Source organism: Coturnix japonica, chromosome 2 (assembly GCF_001577835.2).
Source record: "Coturnix japonica isolate 7356 chromosome 2, Coturnix japonica 2.1, whole genome shotgun sequence".
In the NCBI taxonomy this organism is placed as follows: domain Eukaryota; kingdom Metazoa; phylum Chordata; class Aves; order Galliformes; family Phasianidae; genus Coturnix; species Coturnix japonica.
This window is the reverse complement of record NC_029517.1, coordinates 61,365,025-61,386,027: the sequence shown is the minus strand read 5'-3', so window position 1 is coordinate 61,386,027 and position 21,003 is coordinate 61,365,025. Positions and strand designations below refer to the sequence as shown.

General features: G+C 37.9%; 1 protein-coding gene across 1 annotated transcript in view; it reads right to left on the bottom strand.

The window, feature by feature from the left end:
* GMDS (GDP-mannose 4,6-dehydratase) overlaps nucleotides 1–21,003 on the bottom strand; it is a 380,668-nt gene that overhangs the window by 214,551 nt on the left and 145,114 nt on the right. The window contains exon 7 of the mRNA XM_015854488.2: nucleotides 7,747–7,874. Coding sequence (XP_015709974.1) covers nucleotides 7,747–7,874 — 128 coding nt within the window. The remainder of the gene's footprint in view (nucleotides 1–7,746; nucleotides 7,875–21,003) is intronic.

Sequence of the window (21,003 nt, the reverse complement as noted above, 5' to 3'; positions counted from 1 at the left end):
CAGCTAAAATTCAAGTATTTCTGTTAAAACTAAAAGTGGCATGTTAAGAGCACCCTGTGGGTTTGGGGAATGTTTCCCACTCAAACAACAACAAAAAAATCCTATTTCTTTTCCATACCCAGATAGGGAAAGCATAGTCACACTGCTGATAACCAATCTTGTTCTTAATAATACATAGAATATTAATATTATTAGAACACAATAAAAGTGAGCCCCGACGTTTTAATTTGTCATCTGAAATATTTATTTCAGTGGAATGACCTGAAATTTTTGGAGAGCTGCAATCTTTGGTCCTGGGAATTCAGTGCCCACAATTTCTTTTTTACTGGCTACAGTTCAAGTGAAAGCAATTACAGAGGAGCGAGGATGTTACCACACAGACATAACAATGCCATTAGCTGTTTTGGACTTCCAGTGTAAATTTAATCATTACAGGGTTTTAAAAATGTCCTCATTAAATTTTAATGATCTGTTTTAAGGGATTTTTTCCCCCCTATTAAAATTAAAACCAACTATGCTACATAGCTTTCTCAACATGGTGCGTTGCTCTAAGATTCAAATAAATCTGCAAATCTCAGATTAGTTAATAAACTATCTGGATTATAGAGGTGGGGCTGGTAGCAGTACCCGTTCTTGATGTTGCCAAACATTTCCCAATAAAAGATGCTGCTTTCAGTTCTTTAAAATGTTGCCAAATACCATCTGGCTGGATTAAAAAAACTTAAGCTCAAAGGTAGACACACCTCATTACCTTTTCATTTTTGACTTTTCCCCCCACTCATAACAGGAGAAAGAAGAAAAAAATAATGGAGAGATCTCAACTGAAGTGATTCAGCTTCATTTGTATGAATTTAAAACCTTGACTGAGGAAGAGTAGGGCTATTTATGTGAACACTGCTATGAAATTTGCCCCAAACATGCTAAATTCATAACATTAGTGTAGACAAGAAAGAATAAAATAAAAACAAATGCTCATGGTTTAAATATACTCAAAAGAGACTTGCAAAACCTTTGCTGTTGAACCTTGTGTAGACTGACTTCCCAATGAGCTCTCTCCATTCAGCAATAGGACAGTGGTTTCCCTTGAGGTGCAGCTGCAGGCAGAGATGTCTGCGTGGTATCCTTGCTCCTTGGCCTGGGTAATCCCAACTCCATTGTGGGATTCACCTCTTTCCCACAGTCTCAGCTGCTGTTGCCCCAAGTGAAAACTACTCTGATACTGTCCGGAAAGTGGAACACCCCATCATTTAGAAAGGTTGCCAGCCATGGTGGAAAATTAAAACCATAGTAACACAGCATGAATTTAAAGTTACTTCTGAAAAATGCCTTAATTTGTTAGTCTACAAAAACAGCATGCCACAAAAGCAGAAGTTGTCAGGAGGGCTACTCTAGTTGCGTTATTTAAAGAGATGCTGCACTCAAGCCAACAATGGCATAATAGGTCAGCCTCAAAAATATGACAACAATACATAATTTATGGAAACCTTATACTTGAAAGAAGCCTTAGTCTAACCTTTCAATCACTCCAATTGAATTGTAAGACCACCACTCTAACAAGACCACTTAGAAAACCACAGGGGTGGCCCTGATAATAATACACATATCATTGTTAAGGCACAGGAAACTAAACCAGATGGTTTTGCTGAAGAGAGCACGTTTTAGGCTTTGCAAAGCCTTAAAACACTCACAGGTCAAACACAAAAGTGGTGAAAAAGAAAGCTACAGGAAAATTCATGTAAATAAGAAAAAAAACCTTTTTATAGTTATATTCCCCTCACATAAAAATGGCTTCGGGAATGTAAAAAGGGCAAAATGGTGCTAAAGTTCTGGAACAGACTGGGATAGTTTTCTGAAAGGAAAAGGTCTAGCAGCAATACTTACAGTAGGCACCGCTGCTGGAAATCAATACCATATGACGTGCATTAGACAGAACACCTACATACTGTAATTAAAACCCTCTCCTTGTTTTTAAGCTTTAAATAAAGAGACCATTTGTACATATTGCAGTAAACTATACTCTTGTTTAAATTTGTACTAGTTATCATATCAGACCTGAAGAGGAAATACCACATTTGTGTACCTCTTAACATCCACGGATAGAAATATTTCTACAAAACACATAGATGGAAATAGAAAATCATCCATTTAGAGAAACAGACATGCATTCACACCTTTACACACACCTGCACACATACATATGCATATGGATTGCATGCATGCGTGCTTATGTGTATGGCATATTTGAATTTTCTCTTACACAGCGGAATTTATAATTGCATTATTGTATAGATGTCAATACTTTATGAAGATGATAACCAAGACTCATAAAGGATTTGTTTGTTGGTTTTTTTTTTTCTCTTTAGAGCAGACATCCCCTACACAACTGAAATTAAGATGATAGAGTGTTACTCTGCTAGGAATTGCAACTATATCCAAGTCAAGAAGTAGAATCTAAACTACATGTGCTAAAAGAAAGGTATGGTAAGCTCTTTTGTTGCCTATGCTGAGTTACCAGAATGTAAGCCTTTGTTTGGCATTAGAAAGCAAAACTTTCACTATCGTATATTAGCAAAATCTGAAAAGACATATTTGAGAAATACACCTATATTCTGCTAGTACTGAATCATGCTCTAACAGAAAAAAACAGCATTTAAGTATCAACTCTTTCTCTATTTGCATGAGGCAGTGGAGAAGAAATGTACACGGAGGACAGCTTCACTATTTGCTTGTCATTTGTGATAGTTCATTTGGTACCACTCAGCAAGAGTCTTGGAAAACAAAATGCTTCAAGTCTTCAGTCTACCAGTCAAGTTCATAACTAAGCCCAGAGACCTAAGGGTTGTCCAAAAAAAAACCCAACAAAAAACAAAACAAGATGGAATAGTCATCCTTTCTGATACCTACGCCTCTAGAAAAGATGGTGCTTCAGCAACGACTTGTGAAGAATTTTATGAATGATCTCACAATTACTTCACCTAGATGGAGGTGATAAGATTATTGATGCAGTGGATTGTCACATCAATCAGAGCAGACTGGATATCATTTTAAGATCGATTTCAATTAAAAGAGCTATTAATTATTCCAGTTCAAACAAGTTGATGGAAACAAAATGTGCTCATTTTGAAATACATAAAATATCTCTGGTCACATGAATGGCTCAAAAATCTTAATTTACAACTCACATTCACAAAGAAAGAAAGAAGTCCAGCAATGAAAAACATAGTAGGTTTAATATTATATCTTCACTCCTGTTAGAAGTGATTATCTATGACTATAAAAGCTAGGTAGTAAGAAGAAAAAAAAAAAAAAAATCTTTTCATCTTTGGTCCATAACAAAAGGGTAAAATATCTGCATTTAAAAGCATGCCTTTCAACTCATGAGCCGATCTCACAGGTATATGAGGTACAGGGAAGTTACGTACACAGACATAACCGACCTTCTTTTCACAACCAACAGCCCTAAACAAAGCAAGACTCTTGCAAGTATTCTGCTGGCCACAGCAAATAGGACTTCCAGTTTCATCAAACTAAGGTGTCATGTATTTCAAAAAATGACACATCCTTAACGCGCCAAGAAAACAACAAAACGGAACTAAAATTACCTTGACCAACAGTCTACTTTGTTGAATCATTTTCCCTTGCCAGACAGAATTACTGACAATTTTACTTTACTTTTGTGCATGAGCACCAACAAACATAAAAGGGATTCCCCATAAAAGAAATGGTAAAAGCTGTGCCAAAGATCAGCTTCTACCTATAAGAAATGAATGAAAGAACCGTGAAAAAGCAACTGAGAGACGGCAGCCAGAGGTTTGAACACAGAAAGACACCACAGCGCACATGACTGGATTTTGCAGTCTCAATTTAAACAGGCACAAAATGGCTTAAGAAGTAAAAATGATTGCATTTTCTTGTGCATTTTAATCACAAACATAAGTAAAAAATACAAAAAAAAAGTTGGAAAGGTTAGTTAATGTTAATTATGTTGATTGCAATTAATAATATAAACATATAAATTAATATAAAGGTTAGTTAATATAAATTAATGAAAGCTGATTGCCATATACTTAGAATATCAAACATTCCCTGGTTTCACAATGAATTTAAGACTATGCTTAATTTAGAGCATTTGAGCAGACCTGTAATTAATTGAACTGCAGCAAATCATGAGTCCTCTGTAATTACTGCTTGAAACACTCCCTGATTTCTACTGAAAAGAAGTGCTTTTTATCTGTGTCAATGACTGAAGTCTATAAAGTTGTTACCTTTCATTATTTTTTCTTTTAAAATACTTCTGTAAAATATGTACTGATAGATTTTTCTATAGCATTCATCAATGCTACACTGATGGTGTTCCAAATAATTAATGAGCATATACATATTAATATAATATATATTAATATTGATGTATTATATTACATATTAATAATTTGTTTGGAGAAGTCACAACTAAAACTGCAACATGGAAGCATCACCTTCATCATATTTATGCTCACTGGACAATAAAGATGTGGGCAATGCAATGGCAGAAGGCAGCCTTAGTAAGTGATAAGGAAGAGACTGAAGAGGAAAATAAAGCCTTATTCTGATGAAAATGAATGTGCTCTTTCCCAGAACAAATTTCAACAAGACTATACTCCATTTGTTGGCTTTCCCCTTACAGCCTTATAAAGATATGCGTCTAGCTTCCCCAGCAACACCACTTCAGGGCTTCAGTTGCATATATACCTTAAGGACTATTTAGCACATAGGAAATAAAATAAAAAACAACTAGCAATGGATTAATGTACATTTTTTAATATGATCCAAGTTAAAGACTTTTAAGATCTATACCTATTCGAAAGAAGGCCCCTGAGAGAATGTCTGAGGAAAAGCGTATGCCTTGTGTGTTACAAAAGGCACAAAAATGACAGACTCCAGGCTTGCTGTTGTACTAGTATTTGAAAATACCTAGCAGACGGTTTACTAGAACTTTCTGCAACATATTAAAGGTGGAAATTATTCTCACAAAACAAAATGGTGCTCAGAAGATTCACATATCGTAAGTGTTGATACATTGCTTTTCTTCTTCCAGATCAGTGGCATTGATCACCTATGATATCATCCCTTGAGACTTGTGCTGGATCACAGATAAGTAAAAGCTGAGAAAGGGGAAATAGGAAGCTATGGTAATTTCTTCAGAAATGTTAAAATTTACTAACAGAATATTAGGACAAAAATAACCAGTCCAAAATGTTCACTGTTTAATTAGTTCTTTTTCCCTCCTTTTAAATACTGAATGAAAATCTTTCTTCTGAATTACATTTCCCTATTTTCATTCAGCAGCACGATGCCATTGTACCTGACTCTCAGTTGCTGAATATAGCAGTCCCAGCTCATAAACCTAACCAAACACATACTCCAACTCTTCTCTCCTAATATAAACCAATGTTTATGACTCAACTCCTGTTTGAAACCACCAGACTTTCTCCACTCCAATACATACAGGATACAATCTCTCCATAATGTCATTGAGAGTTTGATCATCAACTTTCATGGGATCAGGAATTGACCCATAATGTTTTATAAAACAACAAAAAGGAACATATTTATGGTTTTATTATTATCCCTACTAAGGAAACAATGAGAAAGGAAGGATTGTACATGGTCTAGTCTACATGCACATGTGTTACTTGTATTAATATCAATGGGATTTAAAAGTACATATGGAGAGGATAAGATATATCCCTATGTGTTCAGCCATATGCTTAAGGAAGCTCCCCAAATGCTTGTAAATACGATTATGCTTGCTAACGTACTATGTATTTATTTGAACAATGTTAAATCTCTGAGCCCTACTTTCCAGCCCATTAAAGCCTCAAATAATTGTTTATTTCCAGTTTAAAGTTACTCTCTTTTAGCCATTAGAAGGCTGTCTGTAATCACATTTCCATGATATTTGGGGAATTAGAGAATTGATAATAACTCTCCCATTATCCAAAGGGGTATCTCTGGGAAGAGAAATATTCAAGATGAACTATATTTTAGTGAGGAATTCTTCCAGAAGATTTTGGGACAGGCCCAAAACATGTTAACTGAAAGGTCTGGAATGCTACTTACACAACAAACATGTGTTCGCGTTGTAGACCTCAGACAACTACATTCCTTCTGGAGGCCAAAGCCATGTTCCTGGATAGACTTGCTCTCATTTTCTTTTTGTTTTTGAAATTTAGGAAACAGGACAAGGGCCTGACCCATTATGCACAAGAGAGTTATTCCAAATTTCCCATATAAAAGAAGACATTAGAATTCATCCCACAGTTTATGATTTGGTGCAAGCTGCCTTTAAATGAGGCAGCTGAAGTATTTATGGAATATCCTATGCATTAGTAAATCATATTGATATCATTGCAACTGATCATTTTATTTGGCTCATCTGTTTCTTCCTTTTGTCCGAACCTTGGCAAATGATTTCTTGAACACTTTGTTATAGTTTTATCAATATAAAGATGATTGGGATGGTTTACTAGATTATTACTTCAACTAATGTTGACGTCACAAATATAAAGCATGGAAGTGGAAATATTTGCATGGAAGCAGACTGAGGACATTTGTCTTTCTTGGTGCAAGTGGCACGAGATGAACCATCTTACACGTACATGCAGCACAGAATCAAAAGGTATCTTTATAGCCAGCTGCCAAGCATCACTTTTTTGCTTACTTAGCACAACTCACTTGGTGTTTACCTTTTTTATATCACCCAGAACAGAAGTGTATATCATGGCATCATCATTTCATTTCCTTGAGGTTTTGTTTTGTTTTTGTTTTTGGAGGTTTTCTGACCACAAACAAGATTTGGGAGCATTTACTTTATCTTTTAAATCCCACAAAACAATAAAACCCCAGATCAGGTTTTCTTTTTTCCTACTGAAATACTTTGTAAAACAGAAAAACAAAACAGTGGTCATTTTTTTTAAACTACATCAATGAATGGTGAAGCCAGATCCGGTTTCCCAGCAAGGCATTTTTAAAAGACAGAAATAGACCAATGACCACAGGAAATCTTTAAGCACCAAAATGGGGACAAAGGCCTCCTGGGGAAAAGACAATATTTCCTACATGGTCATTCATGTCTCCTTGTCTTACAATACAGGGGTATTGTTTGTTTGTCTGCTTAAGTAGATGCACAGAATAAAATTAGAAACAACTCCTGACTATGAAAACACTTCAACTGCTAAATGCAGGCACATACGTGGCAGATCTCAGATCACAACTATGTGATGATGCTTCTTTTTTAGATATAACCAGATCATTTTGATCATTAATATCACTTCTGATCATTAATATCAACAACATTCTTTCCACATGATATGTAAATTATGGCCACCAACACTCTCCAGCATAACCTGTGACTTCAGGCCAGCTTGCATATTGCTACAATCTTAATATTGGTCATACAAACTCTGAAAACAGTAGAAGAAATATTCTAAAATAGCACCAGCTTATTGTTGGTCCCTTCCCCCAAGGAATTCAGTAAAGGAATGTAAACCCAAAGATTTATTTTTCTGTTCAGGTCATGCCTGGGGTAGACTTATGTTACTAAACTCCCTAGTCTGAAATCAAGAGCAACACAGTTAACAAGTCTCTATAGGCAAAAGAAAACCCCAAACCTGTAGCCCTTTGTGGATCACAAAGTGAAGCTATAGCAATAAAAGTTATCCTCACCACAAAGATGATTCAGAACAAGGCATCTGGCCCACAGCTTACCTCAACGTAGTCCCTGGCATGGCCCCAGTCTCTCTTAGCATCCAGATTGCCCAAGCTGAAAGAATCCATCTGTCCGAGGTGAATCTTTGCCACTGATCGGCTAATTTTTCGAGTAACGAAATTAGCTCCTGGAATAGAAATAAAAGGAAGCATCAGTGTAGTCACAGTGGCACACAATTGGCTATGAGAAATACCTAGCAGCTCAGCTTATTTCATTCTCCTTCATTCTTCATTCATTCCTCTCATACCACCTAGTCCCATGCCATCATTTATTGTTTGAGCAGGCTAAGAAGCTTCCAGTGCAAGTGTCACATTAGCTTCACTTTCACAGCAAACATCTTTCTTTGTGGGACTTCTAAGCATTCCTAATTTGCTGCCTCAGTGTTCAGTCCAGGCATAAAGCCAAAGAAAATCATCTGGAATGTCAGTACTTAAACACAAAATGCAAAAGGTTACATAAAGAAGACAGACATCTTAGGCCACCCTTGGTTTTTTTTTTTTTGTTTTTTTTTTTGTTGTCGTTTAATTTCTTCCATTTTATTTTTTAAAGAATGCATACATCTAAACACATTCGTTTATTCATTTTTTTAAAAAGCATATTAAAAAACTGAGACAGTTAAACAAACTCTATATTTCTAATTACCTGGGATTCTCTTCCTCATTTCAAAGACAATCGTGAAACTGTGATTTCACCTTCTTCAACTGAAGGCTGTATGTTATTTTTTATCAGGCTTCAGTATTTTGTTTGCTATATTTCACTGGAAAAACGTGTGCCCATTTACGCTCACAGCTGAGTTGTTTTAAAAAAGACTTGCTTTTAATTAAATTTGTATCCTCATTTTTAGATTAGGACCACTGTTTCTATAGAACGTGGTCAGCAGTTTCCTCAAAAGCAGAGGAACTTGAATTCAGATAATGAATGTAGGCTAAACGAGCCCAGTGGCATCTGGACACTAATGGGCCACAAAAATTAAAATTACATGCCTTTTTAATACCTAAAAAAATATGATTGAGTGGTGACAGATGATACAGCATCCAAGTGGAAAGCAGGAACGTTAGTGAAAATGATTGCACTTGTAAAATGCTCATAGCAATTTTTAAAAGCACAAAGTAACACTTGTTGCTTGGACATTTAAGGCACGTACGGTAGTTTTTTCCTTATAGAACACCTGAAATATGCATCTGAGTATTTTCTATTTTTAGTCAAACAAATGTTAGGCTGCTGCAAAATTATTACATGATGAAAACTGTGTGTTTCAGACCACTGATTTTTGCTTTAATGTCTAGAGCATTACAGCTCCTTTTTGTATCATTTCATTCCATCAAACAACAAAAAATAAGTGTGCACTTTTAAGCACAATATCAAATGACACAGGTATATAGCTTACCATACTGTTAATATAGAATTGCAATTTCCTGTCAATTGTCAAGACTGTCAATTCAATCACTGTTATCAGATATTTAGAATATATCATAATTTTGTGCTTGTTTGTTGTTTTTTTTTTTTTTTTTTTTTTTTTTAAGGACTAAAATCATACAATTTCCACATTCCTTGAAAAAAAGCACTTATATGAAAAGGAATTTTACAAAATAGAGGGACTTGTAAAAAATTCACTAATAAAAATATACTTGGGAGTCTTTATTAAATCAATGTTTCTCAAAAATTGGTCAAACTTGGCAAGATAAAAGCCTTGGCCATTCTTCTCAGCAGGAGAAACAGAATTATGCCAAAGATAAAGCGAGGTAAACCACAGGACCAGCACTACAATTCTTCTATTTCAGTTTCTGAAAGCAAAGTGTGTTTCCCCAGTTCCCAGTTGGACAGGCTTGCAGCGGGAGTGGAACTCCAGGTGAGAGAATCTCTTTGGTTAGCCTGACTGACACTTCTCCGATGATTTTATTTTATGTTTTAAAGTTATCAGAGTAATCTTCATACAGACTATTACTGTTTTATTTAACACAGATTCATCCGATCACATATTCACATATTCAGGAGAGCTGTGAAATTTCTTAACCTTCTGCAATGACATTGTTTCAGTTTTTATTATTATTCTGTGAATAACAATTGGAAGAGAGATTTTTTTGACGGGTAAAGTACACGGTCTTTTGTTCCAGGCTGCAACTGATTAACAAGCAAACCCAGCAGCTTTCAACACTACACTCCCATTTGCAGTAAAAGCAGTGAGAGTTCTAATCATCATCTGCATTAGGGCGAGTTTTACTGTCAACCTCCAGAAATAATGAACATCAGTTTCCATTTTTTATACTGTCTTAGTACAAAAAGAAGCATACTAGGTAATGAGAGTGTGTGAGGATGATACAATCAACTTAACCTGAAATGTATGAAAGTATGAATGATATTGCAAAGGAAAAAAGATTCACCCGGCACAACACAGTTGCCAATAACTGGAGAGAAACTGTCTTTAAAGATCTTCAAGAAAAATCAGAATACACCACCAAATGCACGTATTAAAGAGCTCCAGAGTGATGAATGAAAACCTTTATTTACCGCAAAGACCCTAGTAAAGGTTCTTGGAAATGCTCCAGCATTAAAGTTGTGGAAGAAAATCATGCTACTGTTCATTTCAAAAAATGTGATCAGAATTTTTCTTACATAACCAAGGACTGAATGGCACGTTCCAAGGGAATTCAAATGATATGGTTCATAAATAAAGTTTAAATACTGATTCTCTTCAAACATAGTATCTTAAAATATCCTAATATATTTTGTGTTTGATCCTATGCCATTAAATGCATGTCATAACTAGAAATTTAGCCTACGTCCACTGGAGTCATACAAAACAGTTAAGGCTGTGTCAGCATTTCCATCATAAAGTCCTCTCCTAGGGGTTTGCAATTGGGCTGTAAAGTCTTGCTTTGGCAGACATAAAGCCTCTATCCTTGGGAATGATTCTATTGAAAGATCTATGTGGATTTATACAGTTATCCTTATATAACTGAACTCAAACCTTTGTATTAACATCTTTCTTCCTCAGGAGATACTGAAGATTTAATTTTAATGTTGAAACTACACAAGCGTTTTCCTCCATAGAATGGAAAGTCAGTACCAGTAAGAGTATCAGCAGAGGTGCTGCTATGTCAAACACTTCATTCTTCAGGTTGTCTTTCATCAGGTCTAGATGATGCATCAGCTACAAGGTCATTTAGCTATCACAGCTGCATAAGGCCTACATTCTTAATGCTATCACCATTGCTATATTGCTTGAAAACTTAGGATGGAAGGGAAGAGAGGTCAGAGTCCCACATTTGTCTCCTGGCTTTGTACCGCTTCTTCACTTCCAAGAGGCTTTGGAAAACACACCTCTCTGCTCACACCTAGTGGAATGAATGTGGAGTGATGTGGCTTCATGTTACTACCAACAGTGCTAGAATTACTGTAGTGCCACATCAGAGGTCTGGCCAGACATGGCAAGACTTTCTTTGGCTTGTCCTCACATTTCAGCAGTTCCTTGGTTGAGGACTGCCTTTCAAGAGTTTACATTAAAATAAATGAATAAATAAAAAGACCTTAAACCTGAGTTTTCATGATATTAACAGCTCTTTCAGCCCTGGGCATTAGTTCAGATTTGTTTTGAAAACCCAAGCCCTCCCTCTGAGATCATCAGCATTCCAACAGGAACCATAAGGTCTGATTTATAACTGTTTACCTTAGTCACCATTCTAAACAAGGAATCCTCGTTAGGCAGACCTGATCTGTAAAACACATACCCAGACAGTAAACGATTATAGGAACAATACTGCAATAAGGAATACAAACCAACAGCTTGGGCTCTGCAGTCCAGGCCTGTTGCCCACTTGGCCACCTGGCTTAGGACAGCTCATCCCTCTGAAAAGGATGCTGTATGTATCTGGCAAAGACATGGCTTCAAAAATAGGGAAAACAAGTAAAACCAATGCTTTAGGTTGTATACTCTCAATATACCTACAGTTTCAAAGTTAGATACCCTGAGAGAAAAAAACAGCACACCTCATTCTTTTCATCAGCACTTGGATTTCACCCTTCCTGTACTATCAGCAAACTGGTGTTTTTATCAGGATTCAGGGTTTTACAACAAGCAATCAAACAGATGAAGCAGTGTGATGAGCTTCTGTTATAGAAACTGTTTTTGTTTGTTTTTCCAACAACCATTTTCCAGTCACTCAGAACTACAGATGAAAGTCAACACATGGTGAATAGAGATCTTAGAAAGACTGCTGTCCCTGTATAAAACTAGCTATATCTCACATAAGAAATATCCATCTAATTCAAATAATAGATAACAGACAATATAATATTGTTCAATAGCAACACTAATCAGCTGAGATGCAGTACTATTATATCTGAGTTGCCATTACATCTTTTTCTTCGCTTTGCATGAAATACGACAAAAAGTTTTCTGTCTTAAAAACTCTGGCACAAGAAAAGGGGGATTTTCACCCCCCCTCCTAGATTCTACAGATCTGGCATAGATTCCAGTGGAAGTCCAACATGTTCAAACACATTGTGTACCCAGTGCTTCTATTAACCCAGGGGAGCACGTATCTTTTAGCATATATGTTGTAAACGATACATTTAATGAGATCATTAAAATAATTTGATTGCCTGAAAATCCACACTGCTCATAATTTCCATTCTATTAGAAGTTTTTCCTTTTTTTTTTCTTTTTTTTTTTTTTCCTGTGGCAAGCTAAAATGAAACAACAAAGTAGCACCCAGTGTCTCTAAGGAAAGAAATTCAGAGTCTCCATGGGCTTCTGCTGATGAAAATCAGCACAAAAACTCCAAAGTCACTGAAGTTCTGTTAATGTAAGCCAGACAAAAAATCAAGTTACAGATCTTTGAAGCTTCCAGTTTGAGAGATTTAAGCGGAACTTTCAACTATGTCTTAACTGAAACAATTGATAAAGCAGCTGCTTAGTACATGTTAAACACAAACAAAAGCATTTGAATCATGAATCGACTCTCATTTTACAACAGCAAGTTGTTGTTCTCATTATAAAAAATACATAAATTAGAAACATCCCTGTTTGGAAACAAAGGAAACATCAATTCTAATGGTAATTTTTTTTCCTTTCCAGATCTTCATACTATCCTACTAATTTCACACATGAATACGGCTACATCAGGATGAGCTTGTGAAAAAATCCACCATCAGATTTCTGCGAAATGAAATATATGTGAAATGAGGGCAAAATGATTCATAAGCAACTCACTGTAAAGTCACGCACTGCATGGGAAACATCTTCCTGACCTGAGTAATAAATCATTTTATTTCCTGAAATGTGAGATACAGTGCTTTAATCCTTACATTTTAATCCTAATAGCGTAGCTGGAAATATACTGTAACGTCTCTAATCTCCTTTTCTGCCCCTTAAAACTGTAGTAATATCTTATATAATAGATTTCCTGTATTTATAATACATATACAAAGATTAGAGTACCTGACACATTCTCAGTTTATGCAGCCCTAGCTATTTTCCAATAAACATGTGGGATCTCTGAAAACGCAAGAATAAGTTACTGATAATAGTCCTCTTTCTACAAGTTATTTTTTATCTGTCCCCCTGGAAATAATCACATAACAATAAAATTCACAGATCACAAATTGAAAGCAACTGTACAATAACACGAGAGAAAACTCTTCCTCCTTATCAAGGGATTCCGATTCAGTATTACATTAAAAGGTGTGATTTCAATAAAATGCTATTCATTCAATTAAAAAATTGATAACAAGGACATCCTCTTCAATAATATATTGACATTTTTAACTTTCCAATGCCAAAAGCAAAGTATGCTAATTCAGGAATATACATTTCTTTGGCCCTATTTCCCATTTGTACTGTACTCTTTCAACTCAAAGCCCTTTCATAATGGCAAATGTACTTTTTTTTTACATGCTTATAGGAGATTGAAGCAGATAAGTAAGCATGCAAGACCTTCCTTTTTCCTGGGGGGTAGAAAGATAGCATGAAGCCTACCTGGAGAGACAACTAGAAGCACTGAAAAAGAGAGGCATGAAAGTGGGGCAACTGATGTACCGATGGCCATGAAAACTGGGAATCAAACATGGTGTTTGCCACTAGGTCTCACCACAGCAATCTACATTCCTCAGTGATTTAGTGTAGCTAACCATCCACACTGAGATTTATCAGCAGAGCTTTAAAATCTCTCCACAACCATTCTGCATACAAACAGATATACATTTCCACCTCTGCACAGAACAATGACAGGATGATTTCAATGAATACATAGCAGCAGTCCTCTAATGTCACTGCAAAAAAATCCCCCACAATCATTTAATTAGCAGTCAGTCTGTTTGACTGATAGACGGACACTATTATATTTCACATTAAAAAAGGACCTTATTCAGGATGAAATACACACATTGGATCTATCTGATGGTCTGGTTAAAAGGATATGGCGACTAACCTGCAATAATAGCTGGACACAGAACTGTTATTTTAGTATATTTCCTCTATATAATTTTTCTTAAATTAAAATATTTTCCCTTCAGGAACTGTACACTGAACAGGAAAAGGTGAGGCATCAAAGATTCTTATAAAGGAAAAACCAAACATTAATACTGAAAACAATATGTAAAAGTGTTATTCCTGTTCCCAAGTTTATGCTCTTAATGGCGCTTACATAAACAGAGCAGCGTTTCGCTTACAGAAAACTTAACCTTTTGCTCCAAACTATTCCCTTTGATTCTTTAAACACAGTCCTTACACCCTGCTTTTTGAAATAAAAGCAAAAATATTCAGCCACTCTGATTTATTCAACATTCATTAAGATATATATTTTAAAATGTGCGTCCAACATTTTGGAATTAAAGCACTAATTTAAGGTGTTGCAGAGTTAGATGAGTTCTTGAATGCGTGGGCTATGGGTCAGCATGAATGTGCTTGTCCATCAGCACAGTCTCTTTACATTGTTTAGGTTGCAATCAAAAGAAAAATCCAGCATTTGTACAAAGCAGAAATATCGTGCAGTCTAAGGCAATGAGCACAAAAACTGATTCTAACTCAGCTTGTTAAATAACTAGCAAAGTTTGGACATCTGTGCCCCCAGCAACTAGTAGCATGTCAAGAAAAGTGCTGTTTGATGGCTCAAGCTGAGACATTCAGCCTTTACTTTAGCACTCCCTTGAGAACAAGCAGGCAAGGCTTTTAATCTTACCTGGTGACACATGACTGACTAATACAGTTTCTCAGACCTTCTGACCTCTAAGGGACTAAGTCTGGTTGGTCCCTCAGTCTCTCCAGGTGGTTAGGACATTAGTTTGTGGTAGGTCACTATATAATCAATACTTTGCATAGGTCTTCTGTGTCTTTCTATACACCCTCGTTAATGCCAGTTTTTAATGTGCAAATTTTTCAGTGAAAAATGAGTAATTTCACTTAATTTCAACTTTCATGCACTTCTACTAAAGACAAAAGAGACAATAATAAGAGCTAGCCTTAAAACTAATCACTTTGCTGAGTCAGAACTTATGTATTTTCTTGGAGAGAGAAAAATAGGCTAGCTACAGCCAAATAACTCATATGAAACTCTGCCTCCCACAAAAACTAATAAACAGCTCTGGTCAGATTTGACACGTCCACAAAATCAAGATGTTCCTAAATCCATGTACTTCCTTTTTGAGCTCCATTGATCAACCTTTTTTTTTGTTGTTGTTGTTTTCTTAGAGCTTTCTTCTGAATAGCTTTGTGACAATGGTACCCTCCAAGGCACTCCACGGGAAGCCTTTACTACATTATTTAGTAAATGCATCTCAGTTGTCATAAACCACTCCCTTTGCTCCAGGAGTCCTGGAACAGCCAAAGCAGGGTGCTGAAATGCTTGAACTGCATCTCTGGAGAGCTGGAAAGATCTAGAGGCGAAGAGGCTCACCAAGGAGTAACAAGGGATTAGGAAGAGCTGGGGAGGAGAGAGAGAAATCTCAGCTTCTGCAAATACAGGAAGCATAGGTTTTTTTAGCACTTGAACAGTGCACGTAAAATGCGAGACACTATATTTCCTTCCATCTTCTATGTTATGAGCAGAATCATAGAATCACTCAGGTTGGAAAATACCTTAAAGATCGTGAAGTCCAACAACATCCTGACCGTCCTACCCCCAAATTAACAACCCTCCATTAAATCATGTCCCTGAGCACCACATCCAAATGATTTTTAAATACATTTGTGGATGGTGACTCAACCACCTCCGCAGGGGAGCCGATTCCAGTGCTTTCTGTAAAGTTGTTTTTCCTGATATCCAACCTAAGCTTACCCTGGCACATCTTAAGGCCATTTCCCCTCATCCTGTCACCTGTCACCAGAGAGAAGAGACCAACCCTGCTCTTGCAGTAAGCACCTTTCAGGTATTGGAAGAGAGCAATAAGGTCTCCCCTCAGCCTCCTCTTCTCCAGACTAAACAGCTCCAGTTCCTTCAGTCTCTCCTCATAGGGATGATTTTCCAAGCCCTTCACAAGCCTTGTTGCCCTTCTTTGGATCTGCTCCAGCACCTCAATGTCCTTTCTGTACTGAGGTGCCCAAAACTGAGCACAGTATTTGAGGTGAGGCCTCACCAATACTGTGTAGAGAAGAAAGATGACTTCCCTATTCCTGCTCATCACATCATTCCTTATACAAGCCAAGATGTCATCGGCCCTCCTCACCACCGTGGCACACTGTTACCTCATTTTCAGCTGACTGTCCATCAGTACGCCAAGGTCCCTTTCCATCAGGCAACTTTCCAGCTGTTCCTCCCCAAGCGTGCAGGTTGCCTGGGGTTGTGATCAGAATGCAGGACCCAATACTTAGCCCATCAATCCAGTCTATCCAGGCACTCTATAGTGCCTTTCTCACCTCTGGCACATCAACACTCTCTCCCAGCTTGGTGTCGTCTGCAAACTTACTGAGGGTGCACTCAATCCCCTCATCAAGATTGTTAATAAAGATGTTAAATAGAAATGGCCCCAGTACCAAGCCCTGGGCTACACTGCTCGTGACTGGCTGCCACATGGATTTAACTCCATTGACCAAAACTCTTAGGGCCTGGCCATCCAGCCAGTGTTTCATCCAGTGGAGCATACACCCATCCAAACTGTGGGCAACCAGCTTCTCCATGAGGATGTTGTGGGGTACAGCGTCAGAGGCTTTGCTGAAGTCCAGGCAGAACACACTGACAGCCTTACCTTCATCCACTAAGTGGGTCACCTTATCATAGAATGAAATTGGGTTTGTCAGACAGGATCTAGTGTTTGTAAACCCATGCTGACTGGGCCTGATGCCCTCTCTGGTTGATCTTTAACTGGTCCATGATGGCTCCCAAGATTATCCGTTCCATAACCTTCCTCGGCACCAAGGTGAGACTGATAGGTCTGTAGTTACCAGGATCATCTTTCTGGCCCTTTTTGAAGATGGCCATCATGTTTACCAGTCTCCAGTCCACTGGGACATTAGCCAGGACTGATGAAGAATGATGGAGAGTGGTTTGGCAGCCACATCCACCAATTCTCTTAGCACTCTAGGGTATAATCCATCCAGCTCCACAGACTTGTGAAATTGGTAACTGGATTCTAAGCTGGGATGCTGTGAGAAGTACACCTCTCACATTGCTGATGATCCCAAGAACTCAGTGTATAAATCAGCTGATTGTCTGCAATTACCATTATGAGGCTGAGTTGTCACTCCAGCTACCCTTCAGCTGTAGCTAAACTAAACAAGTAAACAGATGACTCTGGCATGTAAGTCCAAAATTTTCCTCAAGCTGTGGTAGGCAGCATGCCGTCAATCTGATGTGCTACCAAGCAAGACCAGAAGGGCTCTCGGTGATTTCAGCTCACTCTGTCTGCATTGGCTGTCCCAGCTTCCCCAGAGCTTCCTCAGCTCTGTTTCTACACAGGAACAAGTAGGGTGCTGAGAACATAGCAGGACAACACTAGAAGTCATGATCTTGGATAAAACCAAAACAATCTTCAGACACAGTATTTTAACAACAAACCTCCATGACACGCACTTCAAAGTAATAATGCAAAAAGAACACCCAAAACCTTAAAGAAAACCTGCAAACCCAACTGGGTGAGAGTGAAAAGGAAGTGCAGAGACAAGTTGACGAGATATAAGGAAGAGTGAAAGCCAACTAAGACAGCACAGCCCTTCTGTTCCCGAAAAACTTGGACATGTTTGGCCAAGCTGTGTTGACCTCCTGTATTCAGAGAGCCAATAAAAACATTATTTCACCTAGCTGTAGCTGCTGCCAGTTGCCTTAATGTGTTGTAAAAAGTTATGTCCTTATGTCAGAGCAGGCCACAATCACTCTCTGGGGACCATGGAGTTAAGCAAGGGTGCTATGGCTTCCACACCCAACCCTACACTGAAAACGTGGCTAGGCGGGGGGGGCAGCTCTCCCACAGGAGGTTGCATAAAAGCTGCTGGTTGCAAACAAACCCCCTCTGGGACGAATGCCGGGAATGAAGCTAATTTTCATTTTAAAGTGAAAAAGACAGTGTGGTGAATAAATAGACACTGTATTTACTGGGGAAAAAAAATCCCTTGAAAGCAGGAAACCAGTAAAATTATAGCAGTTGTATAAGATGTACATGCATTTCAATGATCATTCTCTTTTTCAGACATTGTCACTGAAACTTAATCCCATTCTTGCATTCTTTCCAAGTGGGAATGATGTTTGTTTAGTGTAATCAATACCTGAATTAAATAAAGATAAATATGCAGCTATACATACAGACAGCCCAGTTTTCTACTAAGACGAATTGTGGCAGTCACTAAAGTCAGATTTCTTAAGTTTACAGAGAACAATCCAAACTTACACATTCTACCATTAATATGTCCAATTACTACAATACTTTTGCATGACACTGAAGCAAAGCAGAAATGAGCTGTACAAAATATTTGGAAAGCAATTAAGTAGCAAAAAAGAACATCTAAACAGAATGTTCATTTTGCTCAGCTCAACTTTTCACGTTCACTTCTGTTTTAATATCAGTATTTTAAGAACACTTCTTCCTTTGTAGTTTCTCAAAATTCATTGTTATCCTGTTTTTGTGATATTTCCCATTTAAGTTAGTTTAGACTTCCTCTAGGAACAGAAGAGGCAGTCAGATCACCTGCTGTTCTGAGATGCTTACAATACTTAAGCACAATGGGGTGAACCCAGGACAGAAAGTTAGCCCAATTCTGAATTTCCTGGCTTTGTACTATTAGTGGGACCTTTCACATAATTTTATTACCCACATAGGTAGCTGTGCATGCCCTCTGAAGCTCACACATGTATATACACACACTCTGTGCTTGTTCAGGAAGAAAGCTGTAAATTCTAGCACTGAAGTTAGGGCTCCCTGTGCCAGTGTTATTACTGAATGCACAGTGACACAGTTTCATTACATACCTACAGATTAATTAGATGCTGTACTTTTTCCCCCTTTAAGATTGCTCTGTATGCAGAGGATGGATTTGATCTGGGCGCAAAAACTTGGAAGGAATGAGGCAGGAGTTCTAACAGAATCTGAAGCTCAGCAAAGGTGAAGAACTACAGAAAAAGAAATGATGGATTTACAGTTCAGTTTGATTAACGCTGCTATGGAAAAATGCTTTGTACTTGAGCTTCTTCGGCCAATTCAAAAACGTACTCACCAATTCACTAGATTCTTATTTGATCACTGGATTAAATAAGAACAAATAATTTGCAGGAACTTCACAAAGCTGAGTATCTTGATACTTGCAAAATAATCAGAAAGAAGTGTCCTTGAATAAGTCAAAATAGAGTGAAATCATTCTTAGTGCATAGACTGAGGAGCACGTCCCATGAATGGAGCACTGAGTATACCTGTTGTAAAAGAAATCATTTCTCGTGCTCTGCCTCGCAAATATCAAACATGCAGTCATGCAGGCAAACACAACTCATTTTGTGTAAGGAACAAGGGAAGGACTTGGGGGTGTTTGGGGGGGTGAAGTTTGCAAATAAGAACTGTATCAGATTACAAAGGCACAAGTGTGAATTAGGTCTGTGGAGGCACCCTTCATTCACTCATTACACAATATTTGAGCTAGTCAAGTCTGCAATGTTCTTTCTTCCCTCTCTGCAGTTTTCAGGATGTGTTCATATTGACCTCATCGCTTATGTCTTTGGATGGTGAGGAAACCTAACTCCTGTGGCCAAAGCACAACCGTCTTAAATTTCCAGCTGTGGTCTAGAACCCAATTTCAAAACTGTACAAAACTGAATTTCATATGGCTCCCAAGTGCACACTGAGGAGCTGGCCCCCCAAAGGGCAGTTCAGAGTACCCCAAGGAACAGGGATAGAAATCGCTGAAATTTAACCCTGAACCCAACATGAACTCAGGGATTGGGACTGCATATTTTCCACCGTCCTACCATCTGCTGCTTCACTGCACACCGTAATCTTTGGCAACCCTGCTGAGAGCTGCCTGGGCTATGGCTCTGTTCAGACAGGGTGTAGAAAGAAAAGACACTGAGAATGTCATGGCTGGCTGACCAGACTACTGAGATCAGAGAGATTATGCCTCATTTGCTCACCGAGCCCTGCCAAAAGCAACACCATTTAACTGCAGGTACTCAAAACCCAACAGGCATGTTTAAAGGAATTCTAGGCTTAAAAAGGAGACCATTCATAATGTGCATTTGTTGGGATAATGTAGCTACCACCTTTTGGCAATTATTTGCAATAATTCTTAAAGAATGCAGTGCTATGTATTTCAGGTAAAAATAATATCTGATGGAAAGTACCATACCTGATTTACAGGACAGATAGATCTGTAAGATGGCTCACTCAGGAACAGACAAAGGTGACTTAGCCCAGCAAGCAGAGAAACAGAGAGAAAATATAACTGTTATTTTAGCCTGTTTATCTCCAGGCTGTGAAATGCTGCACAGTATGGGAGTGTGACAGTTTGGTACTTAGATGCATAACCCTCATATGTCATTACACAATAAAGGACCTCCCCTGAGCCACAGTAAAATCCACATTTGTTTCTCAGAGCACCTCTATGGGCTCTGAATGAGACAAGGAATCAGCTCTCAGAAACTGACTTCCCCAACCACATTCTTCTGAACACAGGCCTTAGCCCTCTCAGTGATTAAGTACCTTAACCATAGAATTTACTGACTATTTTAAAACGATGACTGCAAAAGCTTTAGAAGCGTCTCATAACTGCTAAGGAATATTTCTAAGCACAACTGCAGGTAAGCCACTGTAGGAATTACTGCAGGAGGTGGAATCAAATAATGCTC